At 38.1% G+C, this 17,891-nt stretch overlaps 1 protein-coding gene across 7 annotated transcripts in view; it reads right to left on the bottom strand.

The window, feature by feature from the left end:
• osbpl9 (oxysterol binding protein like 9) overlaps window positions 1-17,891 on the bottom strand; it is a 129,110-nt gene that overhangs the window by 38,305 nt on the left and 72,914 nt on the right. For 5 of the 7 annotated variants that reach the window (XM_033028585.1, XM_033028586.1, XM_033028590.1 and 2 more), the window contains 3 exons: window positions 15,130-15,168; window positions 13,258-13,351; window positions 3,199-3,303 (listed from right to left, as the gene is read on the bottom strand). In XM_033028585.1, coding sequence (XP_032884476.1) covers window positions 3,199-3,303; window positions 13,258-13,351; window positions 15,130-15,168 — 238 coding nt within the window. The remainder of the gene's footprint in view (window positions 1-3,198; window positions 3,304-13,257; window positions 13,352-15,129; window positions 15,169-17,891) is intronic. The other 2 variants (XM_033028587.1, XM_033028589.1) reach the window with 1 other exon arrangement.

Genomic DNA, 17,891 nt, shown 5'->3' with positions numbered 1-17,891 from the left:
TGAGAGAGGCAAGAGAGGAGATTGCAGAGGACTTTACAAAGATTTTTGTATCCACTCTAGCCAGAGGCAAGGTCCTGGAGGACTGGAGAGGAGCCAATGTTGTTCCTTTGTTTAAGAAGGGAAGTAGAGGTAATCCAGGAAATTATAGGCGGGTAAAACACACGTCAGTGGTAGGGAACCTACTGATCGGGAACTTTTAGAATAGGATTTATTCGCATTTGGGAATTAGTTTTTTAGGGACAGTCAGCAGGTCTTTGTCCGTCACAGGTCATGTCTTTAATATCTTTAATAACTTTTTTGAGCATGGAGTCATTGATGTTGTCATCATGGATTTTAGTAAGGCATTGGATAAAGTCCCTTATGCTAGGCTGGTCCAGATAATTAAGATGCATGGGGTCCACATTGACAGTCAGAGTCACACAGCATGGAAACGGGACGTTCAGAGAGTGGTGGGTGCCTAGAGTGCGCTGCCTGGGGTGGTGGTGGAAGCAGGAACAAAAGTGGTGTTTAAAAAGCTTTTAGATAGGTGCATTAATATGCATGGAATGGAGGAATATGAAATATGCAGGCAGAGGAGATTAGTTTAACTTGGCATCATATTTGGCACAAAACATTATGGGTTGAAGGGGCTGTTCCCATGCTCTACTGTTCTTTAATAAAAGCCATTATAAAAACAAATAGATAACTATTACACAAAGGGGAAACAAGAGACCGCCTAACCCATTCCAAAATGCAGTTCACAGACCTAGGTACACGCATTAGCTTCTTAACAACATGAGTACGTAAAATTCAAACCAAAAGCATTTAATTTTTCCCTCTCCCAAGACGACATATTTAATAACATTTGACTTTTATCTTGCTCTTTGCCAACACTATCTCCAGAATTCAAGTACGGTAATGACACCAATATCAATATTTTGTTCTTTCAGACAAAACAAAAGCTAATTCACACGGTTTGCTAAAATTGCCAACCACTAAATGAAAAGCAACAGTTTCCATTTCCACGTTTGGTAAGCCATAAAGGGAGGTACAATAGGATCGAAATTCTCAAAACCAGCAGATTAAATGCAGATGTTGCAAATATGAACATCTGTTCCAGTCATTAGACTATCATACTAACCCTATCTTGATCTACAAAATAACCAGTTGGGGAATAAATATGTTAAATGTAAAATAGCAACAATACATCAATATGGACTATTAAATCTGATTCCAAGGCTATACAGTGCCCTCCATAATGTTTGGGACAAAGACCCGTCATTTATTTATTTGCCTCTGTACTCCACAATTTTAGATTTCTAAGAGAAAAAAAATCACATGTGGTTAAAGAGCACATTGTCAGATTTTAATAAAGGCCATTTTTATACATTTTGGTTTCACCATGTAGAAATTACCGCAGTGTTTATACATAGTTCCCCCATTTCAGGGCACCATAATGTTTGGGACATATGGCTGCACGGGTGTTTGTAATTGCTCAGGTGTGTTTAATTGCCTCCTTAATGCAGGTATAAGGGAGCTCTCAGCACCTAGTCTTTCCATCACATTTGGAAACTTTTATTGCTGTTTATCAACACGAGGACCAAAGTTGTGCCAATGAAAGCCAAAGAAGCCATGATGAGACTGAGAAACAAGAATAAAACTGTTAGAGACAAACCTTAGGCTTACTAAAATCAACTGTTTGGAACATCATTAAGAAGAAAGAGAGCACTGGTGAGCTTACTAATCGCAAAGGGACTGGCAGGCCAAAGAAGACCTCCATAGCTGATGACAGAAGAATTCTCTCTATAATAAAGAAAACCCCCCGAACACCTGTCCGACAGATCAGAAACTCTCTTCAGGAGTCAGGTGTGGATTTGTCAATGACCACTGTCCGCTGAAAACTTCATGAACAAAAATACAGAGGCTACACTGCAAGATGCAAACCACTGTTTAGCCGGGTTACAGTTTGCCAAGAAGTACTCAAAGAGCAACCACAGTTCTGGAAAAAGGTCTTGTGGACAGATGAGACGAAGATTAACTTACATCAGAGTGATGGCGAGAGCAAAGTATGGAGGAGAGAAGGAACTGCCCAAGATCCAAAGCATATCACCTCATCTGTGAAACACGGTGATGGGGGTGTTATGGCCTGGGCATGCATGACTGCTGAAAGTACTGGCTCACTTATCTTCATTGACGATACAACTGCTGATGGTAATAGCATAATGAATTCTGAAGTGTATAGACACATCCTAACTGCTCAAGTTCAAACAAATGCCTCAAATTCATTGGCCGGCAGTTCATTCTACAGTAAGACAATGATCCCAAACATACTGCTAAAGTAACAAATTAGTTTTTCAAAGCTAAAAAATGGTCAATTCTTGAGTGGCCAAGTCAAGCACCCGATCTGAACCCAATTGAGCATGCCTTTTATATGCTGAAGAGAGAACTGAAGGGGACTAGCCTCAAAACAGGCATAAGCTAAAGATGGCTGCAATACAGGCCTGGCAGAGCATCACCAGAGAAGACACCCAGCAACTGGTGATGTCCATGAATCACAGACTTCAAGCAGTCATTGCATGCAAAGGGTATGCAACAACATACTAAACATGACTACTTTCATTTACATGACATTGCTGTGTCCCAAACATTATGGTGCCCTGAAATGGGAGGGAATATGTATGAACACAACCGTAATTTTTACATGGTGAAACCAAAATGTATAAAAATAGCCTTTATTAAAATCTGACAATGGGCACTTAACCACATGTGATTTTTTTTCTGTTACAAATCTCAAATTGTGGAATGCAGAGGCAAATAAATAAATGATGGGTCTCTATCCAAAACATTGTGGAGGGCACTGTAACAATCAATTTATTCCTATTATAGCAGTCAAGTATCAAACTGAGAAAGAACCTGTTCTCTAAACCCTGTCAAATGAAAGCTTTCAGTAATTTTCTTGGAGCGCTGCAAAAGCTGAACAGCTTTCACTCCTTTAAATCTCCTGAGTGGAGCAGGGTAGGATAAGGCAGGGATTCCTAAGAGCAACTGGCCATGTGTCAGTCTCACTCATGAATGCCGATTCCCTATTTCGTATTACATATTATTAATTCCACTCACTGCGAAAGGTCAAACTTTAATGAAGCAAATTAAGATGTAATCTATATCTGAGCAGCAGTACATAGTCTGCATAACAAAGAGAAAAAATAAAATGTATCTAACCTGTACTGTTAGGAGTTGGTGTCTGGTGATTACCCATTGCATTAACATTAGATCCCACAGCCAAAGTTGATGGACGCTGTTCTGCTTTGCATAACTGGGCAGCCTCTGTTAAAAAAAAAGCATCTTGTAAACTCTTGATTACAGAGCCGCTTGAACAATAAACATTGTGGTATACAATGTTCCAGATTGGAATCAAAAGAAAGTACAGCATGTTCTTTTGTGACCAACCCAAAGTCTTCAACAGTATACACTGTACTTAATGTTTACAACACATCCCGTTTTTTTTTTTCATTTCAAAATGTAATACAACATTTCAATACTAGAAACAACAGGATCAATTCTTAAAAAGCAATATTTTATCATGGTTGAATCAGCATTGGAAAGATTCACGTTAATATTTCCTATTCTATTAAAACATAGCGGTAATTAGCAAATGTAACACTTGGCTTGTGATACAAAAGCATTCATGCGTCATTTTCAACATGAGTGCTCAAATTGTAAGCATGTAACACCATCTGCAGCGAGGCATCATGAATAATGAGAAGTCATTCACCTATTGTAGGTATGTTGCAAAGCCTGCCTGAAGCGTCTTTGAAAATCTGCCGCTGCGGGTGTGCGCGATTTTGGCGCCGTTTAGAGGGGGCGGGTTTAAAACGCGATTTTCTCTAGGCTGTTCAAATCGAAGATGTTCAGCCTAGTTAATTATTAACGAAAAATCGCTGGAAGACCCCGTCGCAAAAGCTATTATTAGGTTTAAAGGCCTTGAATAATAGTTATAGTAGTTTAAAAATCAATCTCTAAACCCGCGACCGCCAGCAACCGCAGGGTCTCATAAAGCAAACCACAGAAGGTAAGTTGTATATTTTTACATTAAAAAGGGCTTCTAAAGATCCCTTTATACAAAGTTTAATATTGCGAGTAGCTCATTTTGGGCCCATTATATCGCGCAGTATTTTTCTGGGCATTTGGGGCACAAATCTACCGCAATGTGAACGTTCTAAACCAGCGCGTTCCACAGAGACCCACTGGAAAGCTGATTTAAATGGGCATTTATTTACAGCAATTGAACACTGAATTCCTTCCATTTGGCCTATAAATTAATGTAAATGAGACTTAAAAATCATGTTTTATTGTGAATTATTTGTGAATATTATTTGGACATTTAGGCTATTTAAAAATGTTCATCATTTATTAAGAAATGGATAGATGTTTAGATCTAGTAATTGAAGTCTGAAATTAGCTACAATTAGGTAACTAACTAATTATATGCTTTAATTTCAGGTCATCCAAGTAAGATTATTTTATATTTGTTTCAGAATGCTTCAATCTATGATAACTGAAAATTTCATTCAGTTCTCTTAATTTTTAAGAAAGTTATGGGCTTTTGACTGTTCACGATCACAACTTTTTTGTTATGTCCATAGAAAATCAATAGGGAACAAGATGCTCATTTCCGAGTATGAAAATGGCCATAACTTTTTAAATACTTTTGAATAATGTAACCTATGTATTACTTTAAATTGTATTAGAGAATGTCTGGCGTTTAGTGAACACTGATGTATGTGTTGCAAACTTTCTTCCCAAGTATCCTTCGTTATTACTTGATTTAATTCTTTTTCCCATGTTTGTCTGTGTAAGTCCGTCGAAGGAATGTCACTGTCTAATAAGATATTATATATATAAGATATTAATTTTTCTGTATTAGGATGTTTGTTCCAACATTCATCAAGAATTTCTGAATTTCTAATTCGAAAATTTTGGGAGTTCAATTTTACATAATCTCTAAATTGAAGATATCTGAAATAATCATTTCCTCTAAGTCCATAAGTCTGTTGCAATTCCTGAAATGTCAGAAAAGTGCCTTCCTTGTAAAGTTGTCCCATATTTTTAATTCCATAATTCTTCCATTGTGTAAAACCCCCGTCCAACCATGAAGGCTTAAACAAAGGATTATTCACAATTGGAAGAAAAAGTGATAAATTATCTAATTTTAATGTCTTTTTTAATTGTTTCCAAATTCGTATAGCACTAAATATTATAGGGTTTTCCCTATAAATTTTTTTGTTTAATTTAGACGTAGCAAATAATATCGAACCGATATCAAAAGGTAAACAATCTTCCTTTTCCATTTTTAACCAGTCTGGTTGATGATCTATTTCTTCCAACCAGAAATTCATATTTTTAATATTAACTGCCCAGAAATAAAACAAAAAATTGGGTAAAACCAAGCCTCCATTTATTTTTGATTTACACAAGTGTCTTTTGTTTATCCTATGATTCTTATAATCCCAGATAAAATCATTAACAATAGAGTCCAATTTAAAAAAAAAGTTTTTTGCCAGATATATCGGAATTGTCTGAAAAAGATATAATATTTGCGGTAAAAAAATCATTTTTATGGCATTGATTTTGCCTACCATTGAGATAGGAAGTGTTTTCCAGTATTGAATATTCTTATGTAGTTTGTTCAGTAATGGGGGGAAATTTGCTTTAAATAATGATGTATATATCTTAGTTACATAAATACCTAGATATTTAAATTTTTCATTTACTATTTTAAATGGAAATTGTTGTATTGTCTGTTTGTTATATTCCCTTATTGGCATAATTTCACTTTTATTCCAATTTATTCTGTATCCTGAAAGTGAACCAAATTGGGTTATTAGCTTTAATAAGTTTGGAATACTAATTTCTGGTTTTGTAATGTAAATTAATACATCATCTGCGTATAGAGAAATTTTATTCACTGTGTCCTTTGTGTTATACCCATGTATTTCCGGATGCCCCCTAACTCTTTCTGCCAGTGGCTCAATAGCAAGCGCAAATAATAATGGAGATAATGGGCATCCTTGTCTACAACCTCTAGATAGGCTAAATTTAGGTGACAACCTTTGGTTTGTAAATATTCTAGCCGTGGGATTTGTATATAACAGTTTTATCCATGTACAGAATTTCTCCCCTAGCTGCATATTTTCCATCACCGAAAATAAATAAGGCCATTCAACCTGATCAAATGCTTTTTCAGCGTCAAGTGAAATTATTGCTAGATCTTCATTAATAATTCTCTTGGAATATATAATATTAAATAATCTTCTTAGATTATAATATGAGTACCGTTTCTGAATAAAGCCTGTTTGGTCAGGGTGTATTAATTTATTCATCACTGTACTTAATCTATGCGCTAGTATTTTAGTTAGAATTTTCTGATCTGTATTTAAAAGTGCAATTGCTCTGTATGATCCCGGGTCTTCCAGATCTTTATCTAATAAGTGTTATTATTGATTCATTTAAAGTGTCTGGAAGTTTCTGTTGAGTATATATATACTCATACAGTCTTTGTAAACGTGGGCTAAGCAAATCATAAAATTTTTTATAAAATTCTGAACCTAAACCATCTGGTCCTACTGCTTTACCATTTTTTAAAGAGCCAATAGACTCCTCAATATCCTTTATCGTTATCTCCCTTTCTAATAATTCTCTATCGTTTGAATCTAAACCTTTTAAATTACATTTTATTAAAAAATCTGCTATTCCTTCTGATTGTGCTACGGTTTTAGTTGAATAAAGGTTATGATAGTATTGGAGAAATCTATCATTTATGTCCTTGGGCATTTTTAATAATTCTGTCTCTGTTCTAATTTTATGAATTGTTTTTTCCCCTTCCATTTTTCGTAACTGACGTGCTAATAATTTTTGTGGTTTGTCTCCAAATTCAAAATGTAGTTGTTTGGTTTTTTGATAAAGTTTTATTACTTGTTCTGAATACATTTTATTTAATTTATATTTCAATGCAGCAATTTTATTATGTTTTAAAGTAGATGGCATTCTCGCATTTTCTATATCTAGTTGCTTGATTTCAATTTCCAATGTTTGTTGCTTAATCCTGTTCTCTTTATTATAAAATGCTTGAGCAGAAATTAATGTACCTCGAACATACGCTTTAAACGTTTCCCACATAAGAGAGGTAGGTGTGTCAGGGTTGTCATTTACCTCAAAAAATATTTGAATCTGTTTAATAATATATTCCTGGCATGATCTTTCGTTCAAAATTTGTGGGTTAAATCTCCAATATGCTTGTTTCTCGGACATTCCATTTAATTTAATCATGAATGTTACAGGTGCGTGATCTGAGATTATAATGTTATGGTATTTTGAATTATAAATAAATGGGATAAACGTAGAGTCAACTAAAAAATAATCTATTCTTGAGTATGTTTTGTGCACTGGTGAGTAAAATGAATATTCCCGTCCAGTTGGGTTTTCTATTCTCCAGACATCCTTAATATTAGTGGTATTAATAAATGAATTTAGAAATACACTTGATTGAGATTTTACTTTTTTTGCCTTGATGATCTATCTAAGTATGGATCTAATGTACAATTGAAGTCTCCTCCAATTATTAATTTATATTGTGTAAATTCAGGAATTTTATTAAATGTTTTATTAAAAAACTTGGGGTTATCAAAATTAGGCCCATAAACATTAAGAAGAATCACTTTTTCTCCATTTAACTCTCCAACTAATATAATATATCTACCATCAATATCCACTATTGTTGAAGAGTTCTTAAAAGGTATTCCTTTACGAATTAGTATTGCAACTCCTCTGGACTTATGGGAAAAGGAGGATTTTTAAATACTTGAGATATGAAAGTGAATTAGGTGTCAAATGAAACTTATTTTTATGCTTTATCTGATGGGATAAATTACAGACTTGATTTTTTAAATCTCAAAATTTTGTAACATTGCTACCTATTGCATTGACCAGAACCAATTGCATTCTCTGGAAGTTATTCTGTTTATTTTATATTTCACTTATTCGTATTTATTCAATTGCAAAACTTTACGAAAGACAATTAAATATTAACACCTTGTATCATTCAGCCTGCTGGTTTAACTGAAGTCCACAACGCACAATAAAATACTGCAGGGGCTGCTAGTTGTCATATCAGATTTTAAAAACTGCAATAAATAAAACGGAAAGGGCTAATAATGCTCCCTCTTACTTATAACTGTATGACATAACAACGGAGGTGAGGGCAGATATATGGAGAAACTGTAAATTTACCTTTGGGGCAACACCGTTATCTTGAGGAGAAATATCACTGTTTTTGAACTCAAAGGTACCACGCTTTCTTTTGTAATCCCCTAGCCCTCTGTCTGTAAAAGGCATTGTTTTCATTTTTTTTTAATGGTAGTTCTTCTTAGGTCTGAAGCGGATTTACAATTAAATAGTTGCCTCCTGATAATTTTATTTTAAAAACAAAAGTTACTCTGCCCCATCTGATAGCTGGTATACTTGTCCTTTTCCATAACTATACTAATTCTATCTTGTTTCGTCTCAGTAGCAATGTACCATTTTTGCCCAATGATACCCATTCTACTTGTCTAACATTGGGACGGGAAAGCCGAAGAATCATGCACCCGTCTTCATCTGTGGGAGGGTGCTGGAGAGAGTCAACAGCTTCAAGTTGATAAAGCTGCATTTCATGTATTCTAGGGATTTTGCATCTTCTACATATGTTAGTCAAAATACATTTGAAGACCCCACCATAATTTCTGTCCTTCTCCCCTGCCTCCATCCTAGAAGTTTTACCAGTTCCACGGTACTCCATATTGTTTTCCTCTGGAGATCACACCTTCCCTAGCCATCAATGGGATCACCAGAGGAAATTTATGACCAACCCTGATTAGTCCTGGTCTTTTCTCACCTCCAGCTTTTTACCAACCCACCCCCTCACCCCGTACTAAAACGTCATCCATCGGTTTTTTTCCCAGAGATTCTGCCTGACCCGCTGAGTTACTCCAGCACTTTGTGTCTACCTTTGTTATAAACCAGCATCTGCAGGTTCTAGTTTCTACTTCTTACCCTGCCTATTGTTTGGTCATTCTTAGGGGACTCCCAATAGTATAATTTTCCCCCTTTTGTTTTTAAGTTTGAATCCACGTGGCTTCAATTTCTAGACATTTTCAATAAATTCCGAACTTTGCTTCAAACCAACACTGACAATCCCAATTCCATTACCAAAAGAAAAAAGCCTGAACACCCCTCAAGAACATAGAATAATTCAACACAAAAACCTACCATATGTATATATATATTTTACTGTTCCATTATTCTATGTTCGCTCTTCTGGGTGAAATGCTAACTGCATTTCGTTGTCTCTGTACTGTACACTGCACAATGACAATAAAGATTGAATCTGAATCTGATCTGATGTTAAAAACAAAAAAATTGGGCCGTTAACCTCTTTAAAATTTGCCTGTCTCATCTTAAACCCTTGCTGTATAATTTTGACCCAAGTAAAAGACAACATAATACCATTATCTGTGCCTCATATTTTATACAATTCTGTCAGATCCAGCCTCAACCTCCATGAAAACAATCCATTTGTCCAACCCTTCCATTAACAAGCTGCCATTCAGTAATGTCTACAATATTGTACCTCAATATATCCTTAGTGTAAGTTAGCCAGTTTGTTTTCTTTGCAATGGAAATTAATTTACGGATTTCCTTCAATATCCAATTTTGAACCTTTAGTTTAGAGTTTAAAGACACAGCATGGAAACAGGCCTTCCGGCACACTGAGTCCATGACCAATTCCATGTTCTCCCACTTTCTCATCCAGTCCCGACACAATAGTGCCAAATTTACACAGGCCAATTAACCTACAAACCCACACAGCTTAGGGAGGTCCCGGAGGAAACCCACATGATCACAGGGAGAATGTGCAAACACCACACAGACAGCGCCCGAGCTCAGGATGGAACCCGGGTCCCCGGTGCTGTGGAGTAGCAGTTCTACCAACTGCGCCGCAATTTCTTATACTCTGTTTCCATTATATTTCTTTATATACATGTGACAATGAACTCTTCTACACTTCTTCCCACCCTGCTTCCAGTAAGAACTCCATCCTACTCCCAATTCCTCCTTCTACACCGCATCTGCTCCCAGGATGAGGTGTTCCACACCAGGGCATCGGAAATGTCCTCATTCTTCAGGGAACGGGGGTTCTCACCAGGGTCTCTTCCATACCCCATAACACTGCTCTCTCTTCCCATCCCCAACCGTATCAATGGCAGAGTCCTCCTAGTCCTCACCTTTCGCCCCACTAGCCGTCACATACAACAAATAGTCCGTCATTTTCGCCACATCCAACGCGACCCCACCACTCGCCACATCTTCCCATCTCCCCCTCTGTCTGCTTTCCGCAAAGACCGCTCCCTCCGTAACTCCCTGGTCAATTCTTCCCTTCCCACCCACACCACCCCCTCCCCGGGCACTTTCCCTTGCAACCGCAAGACATGCTACACTTGTCACTTCACCTCCCCCCTCGACTCCATTCAAGGACCCAAGCAGTCGTTCCAGGTGCGACAGAGGTTCACCTGCATCTCCTCCAACCTCATCTATTGCATCCGCTGCTCTAGATGTCAGCTGATCTACATCGGTGAGACCAAGCGTAGGCTTGGCGATCGTTTCGCCGAACACCTCCGCTCGGTCCGCATTAACCAACCTGATCTCCCTGTGGCTCTGCACTTCAACTCCCCCTCCCATTCCCGAATCCGACCTTTCTGTCCTGGGCCTCCTCCATGGCCAGAGTGAGCACCACCGGAAATTGAAGCAGCAGCACCTCATATTCTGCTTGGGCAGTTTGTACCCTAGCGGCATAAACATTGATTTCTCCAATTTCCGGTAGCCCTTGCTGTCTCCTCCTCTTCTCAGCTCTCCCTCAGCCCTCGGGCTCCTCCTCTTCCTTCTCCTTTCTTCTCCGCACCCCCCCCCCCCCCCAACCCTACATCAGTCTGAAGAAGGGTTTCGGCCCGAAACGTTGCCTATTTCCTTCACTCCATAGATGCTGCTGCACCCGCTGAGTTTCTCCAGCACTTTTGTCTACCTTCGATTTTCCTGCATCTGCAGTTCCTTCTTAAAAACCTCTTAACCAATAGCAAATGCTATTTATTGCCCAGCAAAGGAAATCCACTGCAAATGTTTTTACTGCCATAGAAGGACCTTTTTTTTTCTTAACTCTCACATAGCAACACTGGTAAGACCCAACATATATTTATCTGTTCTAATGCTTTTGATCAGATCTAAGCAGTGAGCTGCCTCCTTGAACAGCAAAACTCTAGAAAACATGATAGATTTACTTCCCCAAAGAACACTAATAAACTAAATGGATTTGTAGTTTAGCCCAATAATGCTCGATTATTATTTTCAGATTCTATTCAAGTGAATTTAACTTCCTCGAGCCAACATGGGGAGATCCAAATTCATCTTTCAAGATTAGTCTTAGTCTCTAGCTTACAAGTTCATTAACATAATCACTGCACTACAGTATCATCCTGAAACAACCAAGGCAAATTTTGCTTAATTTTCCAGCCATTAGCACCGAAGAATTGCACAGCATAGAAACATGCCCCTTGGCCCAACTCGTCCATGCCGACTGAGATGCTGATCTAGCTCGACCACATCCTTTCTAGTGTGTGGTGACCGGAAGTATGCACAATATTTCAAGTTTCAATACTGATGCAGCAGGGTTCTCAGTCCCAATTTCAGCACTTAAATAAAGCTTCATATGCAATAACTTTCACTTGGACTAATTACCACAAGACAAATTGCTGCTCTTAGAGATATATAATTAGATTGGGCCTCAACGAGTCAACGATGACCAAGGAATAGCAAAATGACTCCAGGAATCTGGGTGAATAGAACAAGAAACTGAGCTTTGGTCTGACAAGGAAATGCAATGTTAAAATGTCAATACATAAACAGAGGAGACAGTTCAAGTTAATGTGGGTGGGTCCATTCATACATCAGGTACAGATGAGGGGGAGATAACCATTGCGAAAATTATATTGCTGGATGTAAAATGCCAGATTTTTCCTATTACAAATTTATTTTCTATCTTTAATGTAAATGGTGAACCAGACAGTAGTTGTTATTTTTACTGCCAACAGAGGGGCACATGATCCCCGAGTGCATAGAACATAGTCTTAACATGGTACAGCACAGCACAAAAACAAGCCCTATGGCCCACATGTCTGCACCGAACATAACGCCACATGAACACATCCTTCCATTCCCCAGATATTTATGCACAAATTCAATTCAAAAGCCTCTTAAATGCCACTATTATATCTGCTCCGCTGCCATCACTGGCAGCTCGGTCAGGCACCCATCGTTCTCAATGCAAAACCACTTGCCCCGCACATCTCCTTAAAACTTTCCCTCTCTGACCTGTCTTTGACATTTCCACACTGGGAAAATGCTCTCACCTTATATAATGCCTCTCATAATTTTAGGAACTCCTACCAGGTCTCCCCTCAATCTCCAACATTACATACAAAACAATTTAAGCTTGCTCAACTCTCCTTATAGCTGATATCCTCTAATCCAGGATATTTCCTCTAATCCAGAGATTAGAACTTCTGAACTCTCTCCAAATCCTCAACATCCTTCATGGAATGGGGCAACCCGAACTGCACACAATACTCCAAATGCAGTCTTACCAAAGTTTTATAAAGCTGCAACATGACTTCCTAACTTAATGCTATGACAAATAAAGGCAAGCATAAAATACACCTTCTTTACTATTCTATCTACTTGAGAGATGCTTCTCAACTTTTACTTCAATTATGCATCTTCCTTTGCCTGAAGTCACTGAATGGTACTTATACAAAGATAACAGGACGTTGCAATAGCCACACTATTGATTTGACAAGGTCATTTATTCACAGTGCATGGCGAGTCCCTCCAGCACTGTTTTTTGCTCAAAATAACAGCATCTACAAATCTCATGTCTCCATTTTACTGCTCCACTGCAAAATCTCCTCAAACTATGCCCACTTCGAAGTAGTTCTCCTGTGTGAAGAAGAGTCCAGAACCAAAACATTGACTGTCCTTTTCCCTCCAAAGATGTCTAATCCACTGAGTTCCTCGAGCACTTTGTTTTTTCTGTGATTTTTACTTGTTTTTCCTAAATGCATTCATTATTAGACTACTTACTTATAATAGTACTATTACAATCATATGAATGAATTGGAGGAAGTAACTAGATACCTGGTGGTAATACAGTCTGGGTAGGCATAGTGCTAATAACAGCGGAATCCAAAGGATTAGGCAGAAAAATTCCATCCACTGGATTGATGGTACTCTAGAGAGATCAGAAAAAGAGAAATTGTAAAAAAATGTTGCATCACCACAGTTATAATGGAAATCAGCAGGGTACAGAAACAGATCCAGAATGGAAGTCAGCTGAAACCTGAGAAGGGAAGGGTGAGGAGAAATTTAAACTAACGAAGAGGAAATATTATAAACTATAAGAATTAACACAGTGATCAATTATATAACCCTGTTAGCTATTGGAGCACTTAGCAGCTTGAAAACCCATGTTAATACATGTCTTGTAGTTTATGATGTGCAATATTTGAGAATTATTTTTGCTGTTCAGTGGTTTCAATTATGAAAGCAGTTTCCCATACATGCCATGTCTGGTTTACTTTAACACAACTTCATAGAACATTAGCAATTTTGGAATGCATACAAATTCCTTAAAGATATTGGTAGAAATTTGTACGTATCAACTTTATGTTTGATTGTTGCTAGAAGTACCAGCAAAATTTCAAGTACACAAAATATACAACATTTTAATAGGTACTCAAAAATGTCACGTTACAACATTAATGAAGCAACAGCCAGGCAACAATCTTGAAACAATACGCATTTGTGACATTATATCCAAATTTTAAAAGGTGAATAAATACTCAAATTTTGGAGTTTTTAAAAAGCAGTCTATTTTTCACAACTATGGTCCATTGCAGAAAGAATTCAATGTGAAATAAACGGCTCGCAGCCAAGCGGCGAATAACCCCAAATATATGTAAAAGTATGGATTTCATCAAGGAGAAAATATGCTATATAATTGATGTACCTGCAACTATTAAAAAAACATCTTACAGGTAACATTTATGCTATCCTCATTTTACTATTCGCCAATAGAAGTAAAATATTTCAAGAGTGTTGCTTGTAATACATAAAGTATTTTCTTTACTACATTTAAATAAAGTGAACTGACTTTAACATTTCAACATCTGATGTTGAAAAATGAAACTGGTGCATTCATTAATTGAAAGCTAGATGAACATCATATATGTAAAACTTACCATATGTCACAGATGAATCTTATTGAAATGTGAATTCATTCATCGTCAGCACGTTGCAATGTATACTACATGATGCTACACGACATTCAACAAAAATACCAGCAAGCAGCACACTTAAACCGTAGCAGGGTTTAATGAGTTAAACAGCATCTAATTCTACAACCAGGCAAATGAATGCCAAGCAAGTATAAAGCAAATATTAAAGAAAGTCCAGGAGCTGGATAGAGAATTAAAAATGCCAGAAACCCAGCATTACTGATTTTCAAAAAGATCAGACTGAGAGTTCCATAACCCAGCATTTACATAAGCTTACGCACCAGATATTTCCTGTTTGGTTGCAAACTGCAGTCCAGCAACTGATTAAGGTCAAGCTAAACCTTGGCAAGGGATCTCAAAATGAAAGCCTGCATTATTACTGTAATCCAAAAACCTGAGAAGCAATATAATGCAGCAACACTATACAATTTTAATTTAAAGGCACAATTTCAAATCTGTCATGAATAGATCTGTACAATTATGTTATGGCAGGAACATTAATTGTCTTGCCATTTACAAATCACTGTAGATGCCAAGCTAGAGAAGACATATGAGAGACAGAGGCAACCAGAGGAAAAAGTAAATAGCAGTAAATCAGTAATCAAACATCCAGAAAATTATACGGAGATATTTCCTTTAAACTGCATTGCATGTCACAATTTATTCCTTGTAGTGTATACCCAACTATAAAAGAAAAAGAGTAATAAAGTATCAGACTGGTTTACAAACTTACTATAATTCCATTTGCGTGCTTCTCCTCATTACTTTGGTCCTTAAAATGTTGGAAAGAAAAAATGTTTTCAAGATACCGTTAAACAACTGGGCAAAGTCTAAAATACCCCATTTAAAGCTTTGGTAATCATTAGTATACGTAGAACTAAACGTGCCCAGAATTTAAATGTTTCCCATTTTAAGAACTTTCAACAAAAAAAAACTGGAGCTGTAATTTAATAGCTACATTGAAATGAATCACCCAATTAGTTAAGTCCTGACTCTAACCAGCTTTGAAAATACGTCAAACTGTTTAGAGCAAGGTATCATATTACTGTTTTTCTATGTATCTCTTTTAGGATAAAGTGTTCATTATACCAGATACAAAGCGTGTTTTGAAAGAAGAAATTATCTTACTTTGCATTTTTTAAATGACAAACAAGTAAACATATGAAACAACCAGCTTAAGCTGAAATTTATGACTGAACAGTACCATGATAAATAGTGTTTAAGCTTCAGTTTTCTGTACTTTAGATATTTTCTCCATGTAGCAGTCATTTTCTTTGCTGTGCTGCCACGGGACAAGCAAGAATTTCTGGTGTTTACCCCACAGGGAGAATAATCAGAATGATACCAAATGCTACTCTGGCCTCGTGTGCTCAAGGTCAGTGTCAATTGGTAAAAGTACAAAAACTGTACTTTTTCTCTCTGCATACGGGGAATAATGACTGGACCGGGCAACTAAGCAAGAGGGCTGCTGCAGGCTGCGCACATCTTGAATCAATGGTAATAATTGATTATAGATGGATCCCTCATCTGAGCCTCTTGTGTCCCGGAGATCTGCTCTTGCTCCATCTCCCTCCAGATTAAACAAGGATAGAGTTCCCCAGGTCCTCACCTTTCACCCCAGCTCCAAGACATCAACCTCCAACATTTCCATCAGATCCAACATGATCCCACCACTAATCTTCCTACATCAACTTCTCTATGCCTTTTGCAGATTCCTCCCTCCGTAACTCCTTGGCTCACTCATCCCTTCCCACCCCCTCCCCAGGTACTTTCTTCTGTAACCGAAGGAGATGCAACACCCATCCTTATTCTTCATCCCTCGACTCCATCCAGTCCTTCCAGGTGAGAAAGGGGTTCACATGCACCTCCTCTAACCTCATCTACTGCATCCAGTGTTCCTGATGTAGGCTCTTGTACATCGGCAAGACCAAACGTAGACTCAGCGACCGCTTTGCTGAACACGTGCTCAATCCGTCATGGCCTACTGGATCTCCTGGTTGCTAAGTACTTTAACTCCCCTTCCCATACTGACCTTTCTGACCTGGGCCTCTTCCATTGCCCGAGCGAGGCCACACACAAATTGGAGAAACAGCAACATATTTCACTTGGGCAGCTTACAACCCAACGAACGGTATGAACATCGAATTCTCCACTTTTAGGTAACTTCTACAAACATTTCCCTTCTCCTTCCTCCTTCCCCTTCCACCTCCCCCCCCCCCCCCCCCCCCCCCTACTTTCTACCCTCCACTCCCTTCCCCTGCACCAATTTTCTTCCTCCACTAAAAGTCCATTATGTAGCTTCACAGTTCTCAACTATATATCCCACTTGAGCTCACACCAGTCTCTATCCAACAATCTGTCTATCAGCAAACTTGCTCACCTGAGGCCATCTGTTGGCAGCCCCGATTTGTCCTGCTATCTATTTTTTCGCCTCCAGAATTTTTCCCACTCTCCCAACGACAATAAGTCTGAAGAAGGGTCCTGACCTGAAACATTACTTATCCATTTTCTCCAGAGATGCTGCCTGACCCGCTGATTTGCTCCAGCATTTTGAGTCTATCTGTACTTAGGGTTAGCTGGCTAACCCTGGTATCTCACTTCCAACAACAATGTCAGCATCAGAGAAAATGTCAGCATTCACTGCTAAAGACATGGGAAACATGGGATCATCAAAGAGCCCACTGTGAAAGAATCAGGGAGATTTTAATATTCTGCACACTATTCCAAAATTCCACCTCATTGGGCACAATTTCTGGCCAACAATTGTGATGAATGCAGTTTCAAAAGATGTATATAACCAACTTGAATCTGCAATGTTTTCTCTGGACGTTCTTCAAGATTTTTGAGCAGGGTAATTGTTTTTAATTCAGGCAATGCCTAGTATGAGCCCTTGGGGAAATTATCTAATTTGGGTAGCCATGAATTTTGACCGCGAATCTGTTACTTTAGGAGACAAAAATAGGAACTAACAGCAATTATCAGGTAAATAATACTAGATGTACCATGTTCCACACTCTCCTTCATCAGCAACTGGAGCTCACAAAGGGTGTATTTTATTTCCAATGGAACTGGAAACAAGAGACTATGAGCATCACAAGTATGTGAAAATGAACAATTATCCAAGGTGTCATGGTGATTAAGAGATGCATCCATCCAGCTACTACCAACACCCTACTGTCTCCACCTCTTCCTTTCTTCTTCCCGCCCCCCCCCCCACCCCACCCCCACATCAGTCTGAAGAAGCGTCTCGACCCGAAACGTCACCTATTCCTTCGCTCCATTTTTGTCTACCAAACATACCTGCAGGTTGTGACATGCTCCCTTGTCATTTAGTGTGGAAAATTCTGACCAGAACTAAAGGAAGAACAAATAGCAAAGCAGAGAACCACGTTCTCAACTACAACTGTTAGTAGTGAAGGGATGGCAGAAAAATGATAATAGTCAGGCATAACCTGAAACTTGGCTTCCATAATGGATGGCCGACCAATGGAATGA

This window comes from Amblyraja radiata, chromosome 10 (genome assembly GCF_010909765.2).
Source record: "Amblyraja radiata isolate CabotCenter1 chromosome 10, sAmbRad1.1.pri, whole genome shotgun sequence".
Classification (NCBI taxonomy): Eukaryota; Metazoa; Chordata; class Chondrichthyes; order Rajiformes; family Rajidae; genus Amblyraja; species Amblyraja radiata.
The sequence above is the reverse complement of the archived record's forward strand: the minus strand, read 5'-3'. Positions and strand labels throughout refer to the sequence as shown.